Source organism: Haliotis rubra, unplaced genomic scaffold, assembly GCF_003918875.1.
Source record: "Haliotis rubra isolate DU_JTF1 unplaced genomic scaffold, ASM391887v1 Scf855, whole genome shotgun sequence".
NCBI classification, from domain to species: domain Eukaryota; kingdom Metazoa; phylum Mollusca; class Gastropoda; order Lepetellida; family Haliotidae; genus Haliotis; species Haliotis rubra.
In genome coordinates, this window is record NW_025767585.1 from 246,340 (window position 1) to 267,595 (window position 21,256).

Here is a 21,256-nt window from a genome sequence, read left to right on the forward strand (position 1 = left end):
CGAAACACACATGATAAGAACATCAGATAGGAAAAATATACGTTTTGGTCCCAACTTTGCTATCCCACGTATCCCTGGCATAACTGTTAGTAATTCATAAAAATATAAAATAGAATTAGTTCATGCCCATCATACAAACTTATTCTCTGGCATGCAAAGATTATTCCACTCGGAATGTCAACGGAAGGTTCTGTTATTCGCCTGGAAGTCAAAATATCCCGTTAGAACAGTTGACCTTAAGCTCCTAACGACCCCTTGACATCATTGGCGAGTACCATTACTCGGGCATGTTTTGCAAATTATGGAAAAATTATAATCTACTTGATATTTCCCATGTCTCATCAAAGACCAGACATACTGGGCACCACAGGTCATTATGAACAGTTCCAATTATACCACTTCCTAGAACCAGGCAGATGGTCACTTACAACACTTCAAATGTAGTGAACGCACTTCCATCCCAGAATAACCAATGGCTCGTCGATATAATATATAATTCTCAGTAGGACCGGACAAAGTCTCATTTAGATTAGACAGTCAAAATAATGAGACAATATTGTTGTGGACAAATATAAGATTAATGACACAATTCGCATCCCATCATTCAGTCCCATAGGCTTCTCACGAACCTTTGTCGTTGCCATAATTTTATTGTTTAGTCCCAGACAACAAACGATTGCTGATCTCTGCATTGCTGTCTTCTTTTAAAATGTTAGTGTTCTGTTCTGGTAACAAATGGTGCTCATTTTCAGTTCTGTGATCAGAGTCGACACATCCGTCACTGCCTACATGCATACTGGTAGCGGCGTTGATAGGGAGGCCAGCCCGGCTTTTGAATACTGGGATAGCGAAGGATAGAGCGCTAGCAAGCACAAGTGTACCACCTGCAAACAGTGTCAACAATTGAGGGCTTAGACAGAGCAAGTATCTCTGCTACAGGCTCACGTAAACATAATTGTTTTATATCCAATTGCATACAATACTTTTCGTTGTTTACCATTATGCATATTATCAAGAAGTGAGATGAGGTTGTCTGTCCCACCAATCCATTATTAAAGCTCAGCAGCTAGCACCAACACTTAAAAGCCCTCGTTAAACATATTGGACTGACGTAGGTACCCTTCTACTCTGGTATCCCCAGTCACTATATGGACGCTCCATTAGGTATATTATCAACCCCATTTAGCAAACTCAGCGTGACATATATATATATGAGCTACTGTACGCTCGGTATTCTCATCACTTTCTCGGTATTCTCATCATTTTCTATATATATATATACATATATTATCAACCCCATTTAGCAAACTCAGCGTGACATATATATATATATATATATATATATATATATATAATATATATATATATATATATATATATATATATATATATGTGGCATGGTGCACAAGACATGATAGGTTTCACTGTATAATATCGTACAAACCTGCGAGAAAATAGCATAAATCATAGTCTCCAGTTGCCTCCAGCAACAATCCTACAAAAGAAGAAAAATTACATTTGAGAGGGCCATGCTGATGTATATTACTCAAAGTTTGCTACGGTTGACGTTTTGATGAATAATTATCCAACAAATATAAGTATCTCAGTATACAATGATTAACCCCTATAAGACCTCAAGGACAAAATAACATTTGTTATTCACGATTGCACAAGTGAATGTACTTATGTACCTTCAACGTCAAACTTGATTACCAGATAATGTGGAGATACACAGGCATGCTTGAAACTTAACGTTGCAAATCGTTAGAGTTTCATAAAATGTGCTACCTGAAGGGCTCGGTGTCATATTAGACGTTTGGATCATCTACCCTGTGACATGCAGGTGGACGACAGCGTTCCACCACTCAGCCCGTTGACAGTTTCTCATGATTGCAGCAAGACGTCATCAAATTCATGTTCACGCATCTTGTCATTTATGGTATTTGTTAATTTGTTGTTAACTCAGCGATATTCAGTCACATGACGGCATTCGGTGAACATTCGAGTGTTGGCCATACAATCCTGTGACTGACTTCATGAACATTTATCTACGAAACGGGCCTGTTATGACATGCATCAACCAAGACAGTGTGTCGGTAAGTGCCTCTTCTTACGACAAACATTGTTTGCTGAAGACGTCTAACCCGGGTCGTCATAGGTGTATATAATTTTAAAGAATCTCAACATTATTTTATGGAATGTTCTTTGTATTCTGTTATCAGACAGGAAATGTTTCAAAATATTTGCAGAATTTGTAACATGAAAGCACCAACAAACCTAGACGTACTATTAAATGGCAGTGCAGATCTTCCGTATAGTGACAATATTCACATTTTTAAAGAAGTTCAAAAATATATATCAAATTCCAAAAGGTTCAGTGATCAGATATAATGTGTATGATCTAAATAATTCATGTATTCATTGTATTGTATATATCATTTTGTATATATCTTTCTATCCCTGTACATATAGTTTGTTTCACTTTTGCATGTAAGCACTGTAAATAGGAGAGGGTTTCACTAAGTTGGCATAACTTGTACCCAATCCATTCTCTTGAATAAATATGTTTAAATCAAATCAAAGAATCTTTCTTCATCACTTGAATGTGTGGTATACTTCCATGGGGCAGATCACACATTTTTGTGTTTCTCATCGCCCGACCGACCCTTCTAATGTTATTGCCGACCCCCGAAAAAAACCCTTTGTTTCATTCCAACACCACCGACACCAACGAACCGTCATGTAAAGAAGTCCAAAGAATGCGAGAAATTGTAATACGAATTACAATATATGAGAATCAAGAACATTATTCAGATAATTTTACCATAATCAAGTTTTTTTGGTTTTTGTTGTAGTTTTTTCGACTGATCAACCCATGTTCAGAAATTGGTGGCTCCATGAAACACATAAAACAAATCTTGCCCATATTGACGTCAGTCGTATTATTTCCGTCACATATCTAAAAACTACTACTAATTTCACACAGTTCATTTCAGTGACTGAAGGATTGATGTAAATCCAGCTAGGGTCCATGCAGGTAGCAAAGGTACTATAGGTCCCCGTGGTCCCTCGTATGGTGTTCTGGGGCGGTGGAGTAGCCTAGTGGTTCAAACGTTCGCTCGTCACGCCGAAGACCAGGGTTCGATTCCCCACATGGGCATAATACGTGAAGCCCATTTTTGGTATCCCCCGCCGTGATATTGCTGGAATATTGCTAAAAGCGGTGTAAAACTAAACTCAATCAGTCAGTCGTATGGTGATCTACCTTCATTGCTGGTAACCTATAGCCCGGTTTCTATATTGAATTGTCCTGCATTGTAACAAATGTTTTAATGCTTACATGCTAGTTTTAAAATTTCTATCTGTAATAACCTAGTTGTTTTACTGTCCATTGTTGACATATTTTACTAAAATAACTTATTTGTTATTTAAATATATACAGTATATATTGTTATAGTCACGATATGGCTGCAATATTGCCGATGTGACTTTAAGTCTTCACTCACTCACTCACACAATTCATTTCTACTTGCCTGCAAATGGAGGTCCTAAAAGGAGTCCAACTCCAGCAAACATGTTATTCAGCCCATACCCGGCCGCTAGACGTTTTACACCAAGAAGATCTACTAAAATGGGATTGAGCAGAGCCATTGGACCTCCTGAATACAGTCCGTAAAGTAGACACGCTATGATCTGTAGTTTGAATGTACTGGAAAATACAGGAATCAGAATCACATTGACACCAGCTAAACCCAACATCCCCGTATGTAGAAGCATGGTTCCAATGTTAGGGTCATTTCCGGCTAGCCCTGTCAGTATCCGGGCTATGGTGCTGCTTACGCCCATCGCAGTAAATAACATGGCGGCATTTTGTGGCGATGTTCCCTTAGACTGAACATAATTTGGCAGGTGAACTTGGAATGCTGATTCTCCAAAAGACCATAGGGTATATGATAACACATAAAACATAAATCCAAAGTGGGACAATAGATCACAGAATTCGCTTAGAATATTTCTCAGCCTTTTCAAAGCCTTGCATTTCGGTCCTCTCTCAGGAGTAATTTGGATGGATATATCGGTCCTCGTAGTCTGGTGCTTCGGAGGTCTCATGAGCATTCCACCAGCACAAGCGTGAGATCCTATAGCACCCAGCAGGAGGAACATGCCACTCAACCCATAGGTATCAAAGAGGAATCGCACGAGAGGAGCTCCAACCAGCATGCCAAACCCAGCCCCTGACACCAGAATCCCAGCAGCCAGTGGTCGAAGCTTTTCAAAATAATACCCCACAGCTACAGATGCTGCTGTTGATATGCATCCGATCCCAAAACCTGAAACAAATTACAAAATTACCAGGTTTTTCCCCAAGTCTCAATATCATCGTACGGTATTAAATGAGAAAAACTACCTCCGAGCTCGCCAAGGTGACTATTATTGTACAATACCGTACATTGCGATCTTTATGAGAATGTTTTCCTACGGGGGATCTATAAATCATTGCAAATGTTACAAAAACAACAACTGAACACTTAGGGTATATCCTGGATCACATCGTTCTTAATCATTTAATTCAATATGGAAGAGGCAATGACTTGCCAACTTTCCCGTATTATAAAACACAACACTCCACATGCTACATTGTGCAACGGTTTCAAGGTGTATTTAAATCGAAACTTAGGATGCGGAAATTGTTCATTGAAATAATTCAAACATGTACCGTGCATTAAGTATATACTGACATGGGAGCGAGACGTCAAGCGATACGCTCTGTTCTGCTTACACGCCACCGTCAGGCATGCTCATTCAGCCTTGTAGTCAGCATCTGAGATTCAGAAGACAAGACTGGGCCAGTATACTGTTCTGCTTACACGCCACCGTCAGGCATGCTCATTCAGCCTCGTGCAGTCAGCATCTGAGATTCAGAAGACAAGACTGGGCCAGTATACTGTTCTGCTTACACGCCACCGTCAGGCATGCTCATTCAGCCCCGTGCAGTCAGCATCTGAGATTCAGAAGACAAGACTGGGTCAGTATACTGTTCTGCTCTGACTGCCGTGCAAGAGTCAGCAGGTGTCCACGGGACCGCTTTTGCGACGCTTGCACTATTCAACGCTGTCCGTTTTGAGGTGGATGTAAGAACGCCAGCGGGAAGATATTGATTCGAGATCGCATTATATCCTAGGCCTCTGTGCAAATGCAGGTGTGTAACGGCACATTGCAGCGGGATAATACCCATCCACACATTGCACTTGTTGACGTTTGGGGACAGCTGTACATTGCTAATGGTCGGTTGTTCCTCTTGACCTTTCGCCTACTAAACATGGGATGAGATGGGTAGAGGTCTACGACAGGACCAGAAACAGGCGGTAACGCGTTCTTAGTTGAGCCAACCTGTTAAAACATTTTTAAAGGTCACATGCAACCAAAAAAGCAAACATAATGAAAACACAATTATCACTTATTCATGACATATAATATACATTGCTGGTTATGAAAAAACACATAAACAAAATTATAAGCGTACAATCGGAAATCAAAAGTGCAATATTGTGTACTTGGGTTTACTTCCCAAGAAACGAAGCAGCCGGGATACCGAACCCAGTCAGAGCGGGTGGGTGTGCACTCAAGTGTAACGGCTGGTTCATTTGCAGACGCCCTCACGGCTCATGTGTGTGTATATATAGAGTTTTGTAAATACTAGTACATGCTCATTTTTTGTGTATAACATTTTGCAATCAACAGACATCATAACATGTCATGTGTTTAAGTATCACACCTGCCTGTCTGTGTAATTACATAATGTGACAGAGACCGAACTCGGGCCATAAATCAATGTGTTTTGTTTATGGTGTATAGCCTGATTGGTGTTAAGTTCAAATTGCATGTGGTCAGTGATCGCAGTTGTGTATTGAATATTGTCATTAGCAGACAGGCAGGCAGACACACAGGTGTCAATAAAACAAGACATTGAGTTTTGTCTGTGACAACGACATATCTATATCACAGTTAGAAATTCTGTCAACGCTAAATAATGACATTGCTTTTAAGTATCGAACTGAGAAAGTGACTCGGTAAGAAGAACGTGTGGTGAAATAGACAAATGAAATTATATACACAGCCCGCTACCAAGTTGCGCGAACCTATTTCACTGCGCACGTGCTATGAGCGAAGCCCAGCTGTTGAAACCAGTTTTCCCCCCGAAAATTTCCGGGGGGAAAATTAGTGAATCGTTTGAACTCCGATTTCGCGCGGTTTTTTTCATCGCGTTATTTTTCAACTTTATAAGTTGAATTTGCATTTTTCATGATTTGTTTCGGTAAGGCCATACCGAAAGGTATCAGAATCTGCAAAGTTGTGTTTTACGTTGCATGTGACCTTTAACATAATTGTTAACATTTGTATCAATATCACCCAGGCTGTTTTCAACTTTCTTGTGTCTCAATTCGCTGCTTCAGGGCAAATGGTAGTCACACCCGATATTGACTGATTTGTTAGAGGGCGTGGCTTTTCGTCTCCTGTATGCGATTTGTAAATGAATTCTTATGACAAATTCATAGATATGACGAAAGACCAAATATTTTGTTATTTTGAAAAACATAACATTTACATCACTGTATTTCAAGCAGAGTTGCTCTTTCAGATTAGAATAGATTACCGCTAAAGGGAATTGACAGTATACTCACGTACATCTGAGTGCTATTTTTCAACTCCTGCAATAACTCTGAGCAGGAGCATTACGAATGTACTGGCAAAACGACTCAAATTGAACGACATTCTGATGACACTTATTACGAAATGAAATCATATTTGTGTTGTTTTCAGTTTCGCCTTCTACTTTGGGGTTGTACTTCAGCCCATTACCCAGTATTTTGAAACTGAGTGTATTCTCCTGAGTGTATTTCAAATATAAATTTACTACTATCGGCGAAACGTGTACAGTCGCTTATGGTGTTTACCATAATATGACCAGCCCATGTTAGTGAGATAACCTACATTTGAAGTGGTTTACCCTCAGTTTCAATATTCAGGCGTCGCGCGGATACCTTTATGCAAATCACTGGATTTGAATATGGAATAAACCATTTTATACCCACAGTGACATTTACTTGTCATGTAACGCACGTGCATGGCATAAATCAAATGTTGTGGGTAGCATATCCACCGATGACCTTCATTGGTACACTGTTTTCAGGAGTATGGCGTGGGTAGCATATCTCGTCACCTTCAGTGTTACACTGTTTTCAGGAGTATGTCGTGGATGGCATATCTCGTCACCTCCACTGTTACACTGTTTTCAGGAGTGTGTCGTGGGTAGCATATCTCGTCACCTTCAGTGTTACACTGTTTTCAGGAGTGTGTCGTGGGTAGCATATCTCGTCACCTTCAGTGTTACACTGTTTTCAGGAGTGTGTCGTGGGTAGCATATCTCGTCACCTCCAGTGTTACACTGTTTTCAGAAGTGCGGCGTGGATAGCATATCTCATCTCCTCCAGTGTTACACTGTTTTCAGGAGTGTGTCGTGGGTAGCATATCTCGTCACCTTCAGTGTTACACTGTTTTCAGGAGTGTGTCGTGGATGGCATATCTCGTCACCTTCAGTGTTACACTGTTTTCAGGAGTATGTCGTGGATAGCATATCTCGTCACCTTCATTGTTACACTGTTTTCAGGAGTGTGTCGTGGGTAGCATATCTCGTCACCTCCAGTGTTACACTGTTTTCAGGAGTGTGTCGTGGATGGCATATCTCGTCACCTTCAGTGTTACACTGTTTTCAGGAGTGTGTCGTGGGTAGCATATCTCGTCACCTTCAGTGTTACACTGTTTTCAGGAGTGTGTCGTGGGTAGCATATCTCGTCACCTCCAGTGTTACACTGTTTTCAGGAGTGTGTCGTGGATGGCATATGTCGTCACCTTCAGTGTTACACTGTTTTCAGGAGTGTGTCGTGGGTAGCATATCTCGTCACCTTCAGTGTTACACTGTTTTCAGGAGTGTGTCGTGGATGGCATATCTCGTCACCTTTAGTGTTACACTGTTTTCAGGAGTGTGTCGTGGATGGCATATCTCGTCTCCTCCAGTGTAACACTGTTTTCAGGAGTCTGTCGTGGGTAGCATATCTCGTCACCTTCAGTGTTACACTGTTTTCAGGAGCGTGTCGTGGATGGCATATCTCGTCACCTTCAGTATAACACTGTTTTCAGGAGTATGTCGTGGATGGCATATCTCGTCACCTTCAGTGTTACACTGTTTTCAGGAGTGTGGCGTCGATAGCATTTCTCGTCACCTTCAGTGTTACACTGTTTTCAGGAGTATGTCGTGGATGGCATATCTCGTCACCTTTAGTGTTACACTGTTTTCAGGAGTATGTCGTGGATAGCATATCTCGTCACCTTCAGTGTTACACTGTTTTCAGGAGTGTGTCGTGGATGGCATATCTCGTCTCCTCCAGTGTAACACTGTTTTCAGGAGTCTGTCGTGGGTAGCATATCTCGTCACCTTCAGTGTTACACTGTTTTCAGGAGCGTGTCGTGGATGGCATATCTCGTCACCTTCAGTATAACACTGTTTTCAGGAGTATGTCGTGGATGGCATATCTCGTCACCTTCAGTGTTACACTGTTTTCAGGAGTGTGGCGTCGATAGCATTTCTCGTCACCTTCAGTGTTACACTGTTTTCAGGAGTATGTTGTGGATGGCATATCTCGTCACCTTTAGTGTTACACTGTTTTCAGGAGTGTGTCGTGGATGGCATATCTCGTCACCTCCAGTGTTACACTGTTTTCAGGAGTGTGTCGTGGGTAGCATATCTCGCCACCTTCAGTGGAACACTGTTTTCAGGAGTGTGTCGTGGGTAGCATATCTCATCACCTTCAGTGTTACACTGTTTTCAGGAGTGTGTCGTGGGTAGCATATCTCGCCACCTTCAGTGGAACACTGTTTTCAGGAGTGTGTCGTGGGTAGCATATCTCATCACCTTCAGTGTTACACTGTTTTCAGGAGTGTGTCGTGGGTAGCATATGTCGCCACCTTCAGTGGAACACTGTTTTCAGGAGTGTGTCGTGGGTAGCATATCTCGTCACCTTCAGTGTTACACTGTTTTCAGGAGTGTGTCGTGGATGGCATATCTCGTCACCTTCAGTGTTACACTGTTTTCAGGAGTATGTCGTGGATGGCATATCTCGTCACCTTCAGTGTTACACTGTTTTCAGGAGTGTGTCGTGGATGGCATATCTCGTCACCTCCAGTGTTACACTGTTTTCAGGAGTATGTTGTGGGTAGCATATCTCGTCACCTTCAGTGTTACACTGTTTTCAGGAGTGTGTCGTGGGTAGCATATCTCGTCGACTTCAGTGGAACACTGTTTTCAGGAGTGTGTCGTGGGTAGCATATCTCGTCACCTTCAGTGGAACACTGTTTTCAGGAGTGTGTCATGGATAGCATATCTCGTCACCTTCAGTGTTACACTGTTTTCAGGAGTGTGGCGTCGATAGCATTTCTCGTCACTTTCAGTGTTACACTGTTTTCAGGAGTATGTTGTGGATGGCATATCTCCTCACCTTTAGTGTTACACTGTTTTCAGGAGTATGTCGTGGATGGCATATCTCGTCACCTTCAGTGTTACACTGTTTTCAGGAGTGTGTCGTGGATGGCATATCTCGTCACCTCCAGTGTTACACTGTTTTCAGGAGTATGTTGTGGGTAGCATATCTCGTCACCTTCAGTGTTACACTGTTTTCAGGAGTGTGTCGTGGGTAGCATATCTCGTCGACTTCAGTGGAACACTGTTTTCAGGAGTGTGTCGTGGGTAGCATATCTCGTCACCTTCAGTGGAACACTGTTTTCAGGAGTGTGTCATGGATAGCATATCTCGTCACCTTCAGTGTTACACTGTTTTCAGGAGTGTGGCGTCGATAGCATTTCTCGTCACTTTCAGTGTTACACTGTTTTCAGGAGTATGTTGTGGATGGCATATCTCCTCACCTTTAGTGTTACACTGTTTTCAGGAGTGTGTCGTGGATGGGATATCTCGTCACCTCCAGTGTTACACTGTTTTCAGGAGTGTGTCGTGAGTAGCATATCTCGCCACCTTCAGTGGAACACTGTTTTCAGGAGTATGTCGTCGGTAGCATATCTCGTCACCTTCAGTGTTACACTGTTTTCAGGAGTGTGTCGTGGGTAGCATATCTCGTCACCTTCAGTGGAACACTGTTTTCAGGAGTGTGTCGTGAGTAGCATATCTCGTCACCTTCAGTGGAACACTGTTTTCAGGAGTGTGGCGACGATGGCATATCTCGTCACCTTCAGTGTTACACGTTCCACAGTTTTTGCAATGTCGTCCAGCTTTTCAGTTTGATAAATGCAACCAATCAATAATTAATTTCCTCTTCAACTGCTGATGACATTGTTGACATTCTCTGACCTAATGCTAACGTTTGACAGCGTCAACGATGACACTGTGTGTAAGAAAACAACAACAACAAACGGCACACAACAGAGATAACCGTCCCGCGTCATACAACATTTAAAAAACACATATCCAACTTTCTCTACCGCATTAAGGTCATATTGAAATTGTGAAAAGATTTTATAAACAGAACAGAAGCTGTTGGGAAAATCATATCATTAAAACAACACTTGATCACATGTACATCAATGTTTGATAGCATGTCCATAAAAGTATCACATACCTACGCAGATTCCGTATGATGATATAAGAGAATCAACATTCCTTGAAAAATACGCAGCCGTCAGACCAACAAATATAAAGAGTCCACCAATGACCGTTGTCTTCCGGCATCCGATGGCCTTCGTGATGCCCCCCGACACTGGACCTGGAAGAAGAATCCAGCTACAACTACATACATTATTATAACACAAGTAATGCAAACTTTGTGAGCGTTATCTGGTATCACTGAATTCCCTTTTAGAACGTATTAGTTTAACGATGACCATGACGATCGGTTATGCTACCTGGGGTGAGATAAATACTGACAGACCAGAAGCAAACATTGCCTAATGAGCTAAAGCTGCGTTGCCACACCTGTCAGTGTAAGCGTCCCAAGCAGAATGGATCCCACCCATGACGTCTTGACGACGCCCTCCTGCATCTGATCGAGTACGGCGGTATTGACCACTCCAGTGGAATAGTACAACATTCCACAAACCACATTAGATAGATATCCACAGCCCAGAATCACCCAGGCATACCCACGATCAGGGGATCGGGTAGACGATGACTCGGCCATGGTATACTTCCAGGATCACAATATTAAGCCTCATGTGTGTCCGGACGTGTCGGATCTGTCAGAACGAAAACATGAAACGTCAGTGAACTTTGAATGTACAAGTGCACACCTGATGATCATGCGCGCATACAGTATGGCATCAAGTGAGGTAAAGTCTAAAGTGCTCTACCACTAAGCAGTAACACCTGCTGAACTAACATACATATTCAACTCTTCATCGATAAGGTTAACCTGTCAGAGCAGGGACTGCCACAAGTCAAACTTTTGAAAGGCACCTCTGTACAGGTCGTGAAGAAGTTCGCATATACCCTACTTACATGCAGATAGTAGATGACATAAAGATATGCCGTATTATCTATAAAGGACGGAGAGATATGCCACTTTATCTTGAAAACGGTGGACAATGCTCTACTGACTACAACGAAATATCACTGGAGTAAGACGTGTGGAGGACACAACATCTGAATGTACAGAGGAAACAGCATAGGCATGTATAGAGGACACAACATAGACATGTACAGAGGACACAACACAGACGAGTACAGAGGACACAACATAAACATGTATAGAGGACACAACACAGACGAGTACAGAGGACACAACATAAACATGCATAGAGGACACAACATAGACGAGTACAGAGGACACAACATAGACATGTACAGAGCACACAACATAGGCAGGTACAGAGGACACAACATAGACATGAATAGGAACACAGCATAGGCATGAACCGAGGACACAAACATAGACATGTATAGAGGACACAACATAAACATGTATAGAGCACACAACACAGACGAGTACAGAGGACACAACATAGACATGTATAGAGGACACAAAATAGACATGTACAGAGAACACAACATAGGCATGTATAGAGGGCACAACATAGCCATGGATGAGGATGCAACATAGGCATGTACAGAGGACAAAACATAGACATGTACAGAGGACACAACATAAACATTACAGAGGATACAACATAGGCATGTACCGAGGACACAACATAGGCATGTATAGAGGACACAACATAGACATGTATAGAGGACACAACATAGGCATGTACCGAGGGTACAACATAGGCATGTATAGAGACCCCCAAAATGGTGAAAATGTGGTGCAGTTCTGGCGACCGAATGCATATGGATGCGATTTTTCACAATCAGGAATGATTAAGCTTTGATTTTAAGCCGGTTGTCATCAACTACCATGCGTGACTACCGCGCAGGGGGCCCTTTAAGGTGCAACATTTCATTTTTCAGTTACGGTAATATTTTAACCGATAACTGGATCCTTTAATTCACTAACTTTGGTTTGGTATGACCGATTTCCATCAAATAAGTAGTTTTGGAATGCCCAGATCATGATTTATAATTGTGGACAATAACAATTATATATTCGTGGTTGCAAAATTTCTTTGGTAAGGTCAAAGGTCAGTTTTATAGAAAATGCATTTGATGAGAATAATATGAGAAAAACTTGACAAATTATAGGTAATTCTGCTAAAATATGTTTTTTCTGGATTCATCATATATCATTTGAAGATCATATAAACGTTTGGTTGGCAATGTATGCATGATAAACCATTACAAGGAAACAAAAGTTGGTACTTTCTATTTAGACCAGCAAAATATTACACAATGCCTGTTCAACAGTAACAGCTCCATGCTTTACAAATTTTCAACAATACCAAATATGTCGAAGATACTGTTGAACTATCATTAAAATCACACAATATAACAGAAAGCTCTCAAATGTATAATTCTGAAGAAAAACCAAGAACAAAGCCAAATCATATATTGAGTATGATAAAAAAGAATAAAGAAAAAGAACAATGAATTTGTCCATGTAGTTCCAGATACCTTTCATGCTCATCAAAGAAAGATGAGTAAGTCATGTCGTCATAATGCAAGCAGCATTTCCTTCATACCATTTATTACCTCCTGATCTTATTTGTCAAAGTGCATTCCCAGCTGACGTGTTAGTCAATGTCGCAAAGTTCAAGATCACGGGAACATGTTTCAGGTCCACATCCGCATGCAGAAGTACACAATAGGTTCAGCCTCTTACAGCTACATCTTCGTGTACATTGACTCTTACAGGCGCAGATATGAAGCTGAAGAAGACCTTCAGGTGCTGGAGGTCCATCAGTAAGGACAGGATTGCATACATTGTCCCACCCATGCTCATCTGGATCTGGAACAGTCGGGTTCCCCTGAAGAGACCGCTTCCAAATACCTGTTTGATAGTTTGCTCTCTTAATATGGAGCTTCAAAGTCGACTGGCATGGTGGCATATTCATACTATTCTTCTGATTCTTTAAGAACTGTAGGTATCGAAAAGTATTGACAGAACTGCTACTGCTTGATGAAGAATAACAAGATATAATGTATTGTTCACAGTTCTGCATTACCTCATCAGAAACCTCAAACGATTCTCCCAGACTTGTCAAGAGATGTTGATTCTGCTTTAAAGCCATCAAGGCTGTTCTCTTACCAATACCATAGAAGCTTGAAGTTGTATCGCAACCTGTTATTGCGTGCATTCCTGCCAGTGAGGATGCCACTGGCTGACCAAGCAGATCCACACACTTTTTGATGTCAATATATCGCTTTTTGTTGTCCGATCCAATTTCACAGAAAAACTGTCCACCAAAGTTTTTGGCAAAGACAATGCAAAGAACTAGTACTGTATCTGGACTATTAATGACCACTGTTGAGAAACCTTTATGAAAGGCGTCAGCGGCATGAAATAACATCCTGGTTTCCGCCTCTTCATGTGAACAGAACATGTGCGTTACTACCTCAGGTTCCCCAGAAACACTCAAGACCATTATCTGAGTTGCATCCAGCAACAAGAAGATCTTGTGATTCTTCTAGCTTGGGACCAAAGCATTTCCATGTCTCTGCAAGAAAGTGTGCTCGGGCAGATTTATTTTCATGGTGGGAAATGAACTTGTCCCATTGTTTGGGTACCGGAACCAAGGGTCTGATTGCTAGTTTGATACCAGTATTGTCAGTCCGCCTCTTTCGCTCATTTACTTTGATTGACTTTTCCTTGTCGTATCTGTCACATACTATGTCAATTCTTTTAGCACCAGCAGCTCTGGAAAGGAGTGCATGAAACAACTTTAATGCATATTCTTCAAAATGTTTACATGACAGTGCGATAGAGCGTGAGGCCTGGATAACAGCCATCAAGTCAAAGATTCTGCAAATTGTACCACTGATAGAGATCATCGTCGCTGATTCAACATTTTCCTCAATGACTTGCATGAGACCAGACTTTTGTGTTTTCGCATGGATCCATCTGTAAGAGCTATAGACAAGGGAATATTTGTTAACTCATATGTGAATAGTTCGGACAGAGAAAACTGTCTCATCTGTGCAACAATGACAAGCCTGCTGAAGAGTTCTCGATCACTGGTGAGTACACTGTTTCTTGAAGCTGATTTCACATGTTTCTTCCGAACATGGTCAAATGTTCTCAAATTGTTCTTCTTTATTGGATCAAAAATCCATTACCTGCAAGTAACCTTGCAACAAAGTTATCTCTCTTGGCGCTTCCAAGTTCAACAGCACGATGCAGATCGTCCTCAACCTCTGAAGGAGCTACTTCTCCAGACATCAAATTGATGAGTGTTTCACTTTCATTACTCGCAAATGGATTCACTGACTTCAGAATACAGTTTGTCACATTTCTAACATCCTCTTCATCTCTGCTCAATCGCTTTGACCCAATTTCTTTTGGTTTGCATACAGATGTGTTATTCAAGCCTGCCATAGTAGATGTCTTGGAAGAAACACTGGCTCTGTAGTTAGCTGTTTGAATCCATCGATGAACAGTTTCCTCTGACTGTGAAAATCCAATAACTCCACCTGCAGTTTTGGAATCTTTGTTCATTGTCTGTTCTAGAGCGAGATCAGTAGAAACTTGGGAAAATGGCATATCTGATCGAGCAACAACAAACTCTCCTGCCATGAACTTGTCATGCACCTCTGGTGCTTTTGTAGGCAATTCATCCATGCAAGCAAGATAGAAAGTTCCATATCTCGAATAGTTATGTCTGTCATATGCAAAGAAGTATGTCAGCATAGCTGCAAATGAAGATTTATGAAGATTCCAATTGCCTGATCTTTCAGCTCGTATGAATTGCAACAATACTTCAACCATGCAAAGGTATTCATTCCAGAAACGGAACATGCTCGATTTCTGACATTCATTTTCTCTGAACAAATCCACTGCGTTGACATATGATGGCAACCACTCACGCATTGTCTGCACAGACTGTGCAATCTTTTGACGATCATCAGATTCAAAGGCATCTCTTACGTTCTGACCATGAACCTTCCTTTCTTGCAGAAAGCCATCATCTACTAGCACTTGGTCAAGAAGGATTCTCATCATAGCTTCATACATTATTTTGTGCGCTCGCACGCTTCTGTTGTAAGCTTTCCCACTCATAATAGAGGAGATAGAACCCTCAGCAAATGAACCACTTTCAATAAGGATATCCTCAAATCCAGATGACTGAACACGCTTTCCAATAACAGCCAGAAAAGCTAGCAGAATATGAAATCCCCCGAGCCTGAGAATCAAATTTGGATATTCATTCTTGTTACTTGCACTGATTTCAACAGCCTTGGAATAAATAGCTTCATCAAGGACAAGAACTGTGTGTTTTTGTCCTATTTTCTCAGTAATTCTGCATGCCAAGTCCAGTACAGTATTAACTGCATTGAAATCTGTTGGTGAGGCATTTATTACTGGACAGTAACCAATCACAGATATCAAAGGCTTTATGTTAGAAGTAATTTGGTTAAAACCTGTCCACCCAGGAAGAACCTGCTGGTCTTCTGGAACATACAAATGCAGTTTCTTTTCTGGTAGCATTCTTGCAGTAATCCACATAAGGTCAGTTGAATCTACGTTTCCTCGTTTGTGAAGGTCTAAGACAGATCTTAAATTTGTCAATATTTGAATACAAGGTTTGTGTTTCTGTCTAAAGTATGATTTTATTGGTCTTGCTGAAATATTCTGAAGACTTCTTTCACGTCGAGATGTTTTGGACACATCATACCCAAAGCTATATGTACTTTCTGGTAGTCCTTCTCGTTGGATCACAATCATGTTTGTACAATGAGTTGTGTTTTTTCCATCAAGGATTTCTTCGGAGAGGTCATTGTTGTCCGCAGCAATTTGTGTGAATGTGCTCTTTCTTACACATGACGGTACAACAACATCATCTCTGTCAGGTTCCTGAGCAGTACCAACAGCTGTTAAAATCCTCCGAACAAACTCGTATGAGATGCAGTGTCCAAACCGATTGAGCATGTTGATTATCTGTTTATTCCTAGTAAGATGATGAACAGTCACAGCAAGTCCAACGTGTTTTGGCATCAACTTCTTACCATTTGAGACACAGAACAAAATATCTTGTGCGACTGACATAATGTGACGCAACTTCTCTCCGGTTTCCTGATATTGTCCATAGAGCAGTTGACCAAGAAAATCCTTAACATTTTTATCTATTTCAACCTGTTCATCTGATATATTCTCTATGGGTGGAGGCCATGCAACAATTCCCTGTGTATTTAACAGCTTCTCTCTAAGAAGACTGGCAGCTTTTGTGAGGATAATGTCATCAGACATTCCACTTTGAATTCTCTGGTCCTCCTTTACAGAATCTGTCAAGCTATGTTCTGCAATTAAGCCTGATGCTGACTCAGCAAAGACAAGTTCACTCTTTGTTGGATCCTTTCGTGTGTGAAATGATATTTTGTTCCCATAGTGATGTAGTAGGCGCTGTTTTAATCGACTAGATTGGTAGCCTTGACAATCAACGTTCATGTCTCGAAGGATAGATCTAAACTTGTCCCTCAAATCAGTAAGTTGTACAATCTTATTGTGAAAGAAAAGTTCATTGTCCAGAAAGTCGGTCAATGTTTGGAAAGCCTGTACTATGGCACTATCGGCATCTTCTTTTTTGTCTAAACGAGCGATGTGCTCTGCGGATGTGTATGTTTTTCGACAGGATTTATGAAATATTAATGCATTCCTCAAAATTTGACATTCTTGTAAATTCCTTAACACATGGTTATCATTTCGAAGTGAGGCCACACGCTTTAGTGTTTCAGAAGCTTGAAGTGATGAACTTTCTTCCAAGTTGCCAACAGCAGAGGAGCATATAATACATTCTCTTGGTTTTGATGAAGAATGAATTGACCGAGTCATGGGAATGAAGGAACCACATGATTCTTCGTATGTCGTTTGAGATTGTGTTTACTAGTGAAACTTGCATAGCATGATTTATGCCATTTGGGATTGAGCTGAATCAAGTTTTCAATGTTTTTGCTGATTCGTACGCTGATGTCATCCCTCAGGTCAAGTTGCAGCACACCAGCAATTTTTGATATACCTGCTTCGCTCCCAGTGCATAAAGGTACACTCTTCTTGGTTTGGCAAAATAAACATTTGGTGTAATCTGTGCATAGTTTGGGGATTTTGGATGGACTGACATCCGAACAATTATGTTCTGCCATTGTTGCGACGACAACAAAAAGACAATAGGTACTACACTCTTTCAAAATCTCCAATAATTGAGTTTACGTCACACAGACAAACAGTACCCCAGTCTCCTGAGGCTTAGACTTATGCTCTAATAAATCAAGAAAACCAAAGTCGTAATATTTCACACTGTAAACATTAAGAAATTGGAGCACCATAATAAAATAATGTCAGCTATAAACCTTCTAAATGGATATAATATTGTTACCCACCACTTTTAAGGGTTTTACAGCATGTCAGTGCAGTGCAGGTGGACCGTGAAGTGACACAAGTATAAACAATCTTGACACTTATCAAAACATCTCCCTCTGACATCAGCTGAATTGTATTTTTCTGCCAGACTGTCAATAAACGGACAATTTTAGATAGTCCAACAGTATCTTCGACATATTTGATATTGTTAATGCTTTGTAAAGCATGGAGCTGTTACTGTTGAACACAGGTATTATGTAAGACTTTGCTGGTCTGAATAGAAAGTACCAACTTTTGTTTCCTTGTAATGATTTATCATGCATACATTGCCAACCAAACGTTTATATGATCTTCAAATGATATATGATGAATCTAGAAAACCATATTTGTAGTAAAATTACCTATAATTTGTCAAGTTTATCTCATATTATTCTCATCAAATGCATTTTCTATAAAACTGACCTTTGACCTTACCAAAAAATTTTGCAACCACGAATATATAATTATTATTGTCCACAATTATAAATCATGATCTGGGCATTCCAAAACTACTTATTTGATGGAAATCGGTCATACCAAACCAAAGTTATTGAATTAAAGGATCCAGTTATCGGTTAAAATATTACCGTAACTGAAATGAAATGTTGCACCTTAAAAGGGCCCCTGCGCGGTAGTCACGCATGGTAGTTGATGACAACCGGCTTCAAATCAAAGCTTAATCATTCCTGATTGTGAAAAATCGCATCCCCTTCGGTCGCCAGAACTGCACCACATTTTCACCATTTTGGGGGTCTGGCTTCTAGACCAATAGGCATGTACAGAGGACACAATATAGGCATGTATAGAGGACACAACATAAGCATGTATAGAGGCACAACATAGGCATGTATAGAGGCACAACATAGACATGTATAGAGGATACAGCATAGGCATTACAGAGGATACAACATAGGCATGTACCGAGGATACAACATAGACATGTATAGAGGACACAACATAGGCATGTATAGAGGACACGACATACACATGTATACATGGCATAACATAGGCATGTACAGAGGACACAATATAGGCATGTATAGAGGACACAACCTAGGCATGTATAGAGGACACATGCTTAGGCATGTACAGAGGACAAAGCATAGACATGTACAGAGGACACAACATAGGCATGTATAGAGGACAAAGCATAGACATGTACAGAGGACACAACATAGACATGTATAGAGGACACAATATAGGCATGTACAGAGGACAAAACATAGACATGTACAGAGAACACAACATAGGCATGTATAGAGGACAAAACATAGACATGTACAGAGAGGACACAACATAGGCATGTACAGAGGACACATCATAGGCATGTATAGAGGACACAACATAGGCATGTATAGAGGACACAACATAGGCATGTATAGAGAACACAACATAGGCCTGTACAGAGGAAACAACATAGGCATGTATAGAGGACAAAGCATAGACATGTACAGAGGACACATCATAGATATGTATAGAAGGCACAACATAGGCATGTACAGAGGACACAATATAGGCATGTACAGAGGACACAATATAGGCATGTATAGAGGACACAACATACACATGTATAAAGGGCACAACATAGGCATGTACAGAGGACAAAACATAGACATGTATAGAGGACACAATATAGGCATGTATAGAGGACACAACATAGGCATGTACAGAGGACAAAACATAGACATGTACAGAGGACAAAACATAGACATGTACAGAGGACAAAACATAGGCATGTATAGAGGACACAATATAGGTATGTATAGGGGACACAATATAGGCATGTACAGAGGACAAAACATAGACATGTACAGAGGACAAAACATAGACATGTATAGAGGACAAACATAGACATGTATAGAGGACACAATATAGGCATGTATAGAGGACAAAACATAGACATGTACAGAGGACAAAACATAGACATGCATATGGACAAAAAAACATAGACATGTATAGAGGACACAATATAGGCATGTATAGAGGACATAGGCATAGGCATGTATAGGGGACACAAGGCATGTACAGAGGACATGTACAGAGGACAAACATAGGGAGGCATGAGGCATGTACAGAGGACAAAACATAGACATGTACAGAGGACACAATATAGGTACATAGGAAACATACATAGTATGTATAGAGGGACAGGCACAACATAGGACACATCATAGACAGAGGAGAAAAACATAGACATGTATAGAGGACAAAAAACATAAAACATAGACTTGAACAGAGGACACAACATAGGCATGTACAGAGGAAACAACATAGGCATGTATAGAGGACAAAGCATAGACATGTACAGAGGACACATCATAGATATGTATAGAAGGCACAACATAGGCATGTACAGAGGACAAAACATAGACATGTATAGAGGACAAAACATAGACATGTACAGAGAACACAACATAGGCATGTATAGAGGACACAACATAGGCATGTACAGAGGACAAAACATAGACATGTACAGAGGACAAAACATAGACATGCATAGCGGACAAAACATAGGCATGTACAGAGGAAACAACATAGGCATGTATAGAGGACAAAGCATAGACATGTACAGAGGACACATCATAGATATGTATAGAAGGCACAACATAGGCATGTACAGAGGACAAAACATAGACATGTATAGAGGACAAAACATAGACTTGAACAGAGGACACAACATACACATGTATAGAGGGCACAACATAGGCATGTACAGAGGACACAATATAGGCATGTACAGAGGACACAATATAGGCATGTATAGAGGACACAACATAGACATGTATAGAGGGCACAACACACAGGTTCACTCATGGCGGTTCCACAGACACAACGTGGAACAATGATTAAGATCCAATCCAAACAAATACTTTATGCCTCAGTTGCGTACGTACTTTAATTTTAAAGTCACACTGAATAGCACGTAAACGTTATACAGATAATTCAGTCTGATTAATAAGCACATAATAATGAATCTACAGCAGTGGAAATACATATCATGTCGCAGCAGGACCCGCACATCCCAAAAACAATCCTAATGGGGCCTTTCCCATTAGCATGTAGCATGTTCAATGGTAAAGGCCCCATTGAGTCCACCTCAAATCCTAGAGGATGTGTATACAAAATAGCATGCAACTGCGGAGACAAATACATAGGAGAGACATCACGCCCCACAGCTACCAGGATAAAAGAACACAAGACCTCTGTAGAAA

General features: G+C 40.8%; 1 protein-coding gene across 1 annotated transcript; it reads right to left on the reverse strand.

The window, feature by feature from the left end:
* Positions 1 to 603: 603 nt before the first annotated feature.
* LOC124262787 (monocarboxylate transporter 9-like) lies at positions 604 to 11,552 on the reverse strand. The gene is made up of 6 exons (XM_046697332.1): positions 11,506 to 11,552; positions 11,039 to 11,298; positions 10,686 to 10,829; positions 3,534 to 4,331; positions 1,445 to 1,495; positions 604 to 884 (listed from the first exon to the last, which is right to left on the reverse strand). Exons 2-6 carry the CDS (start codon positions 11,241 to 11,243, stop codon positions 649 to 651), a joined length of 1,434 nt encoding a protein of 477 aa, XP_046553288.1. The 5' UTR covers positions 11,244 to 11,298; positions 11,506 to 11,552; the 3' UTR covers positions 604 to 648.
* Between the last annotated feature and the right edge of the window lie 9,704 nt (positions 11,553 to 21,256).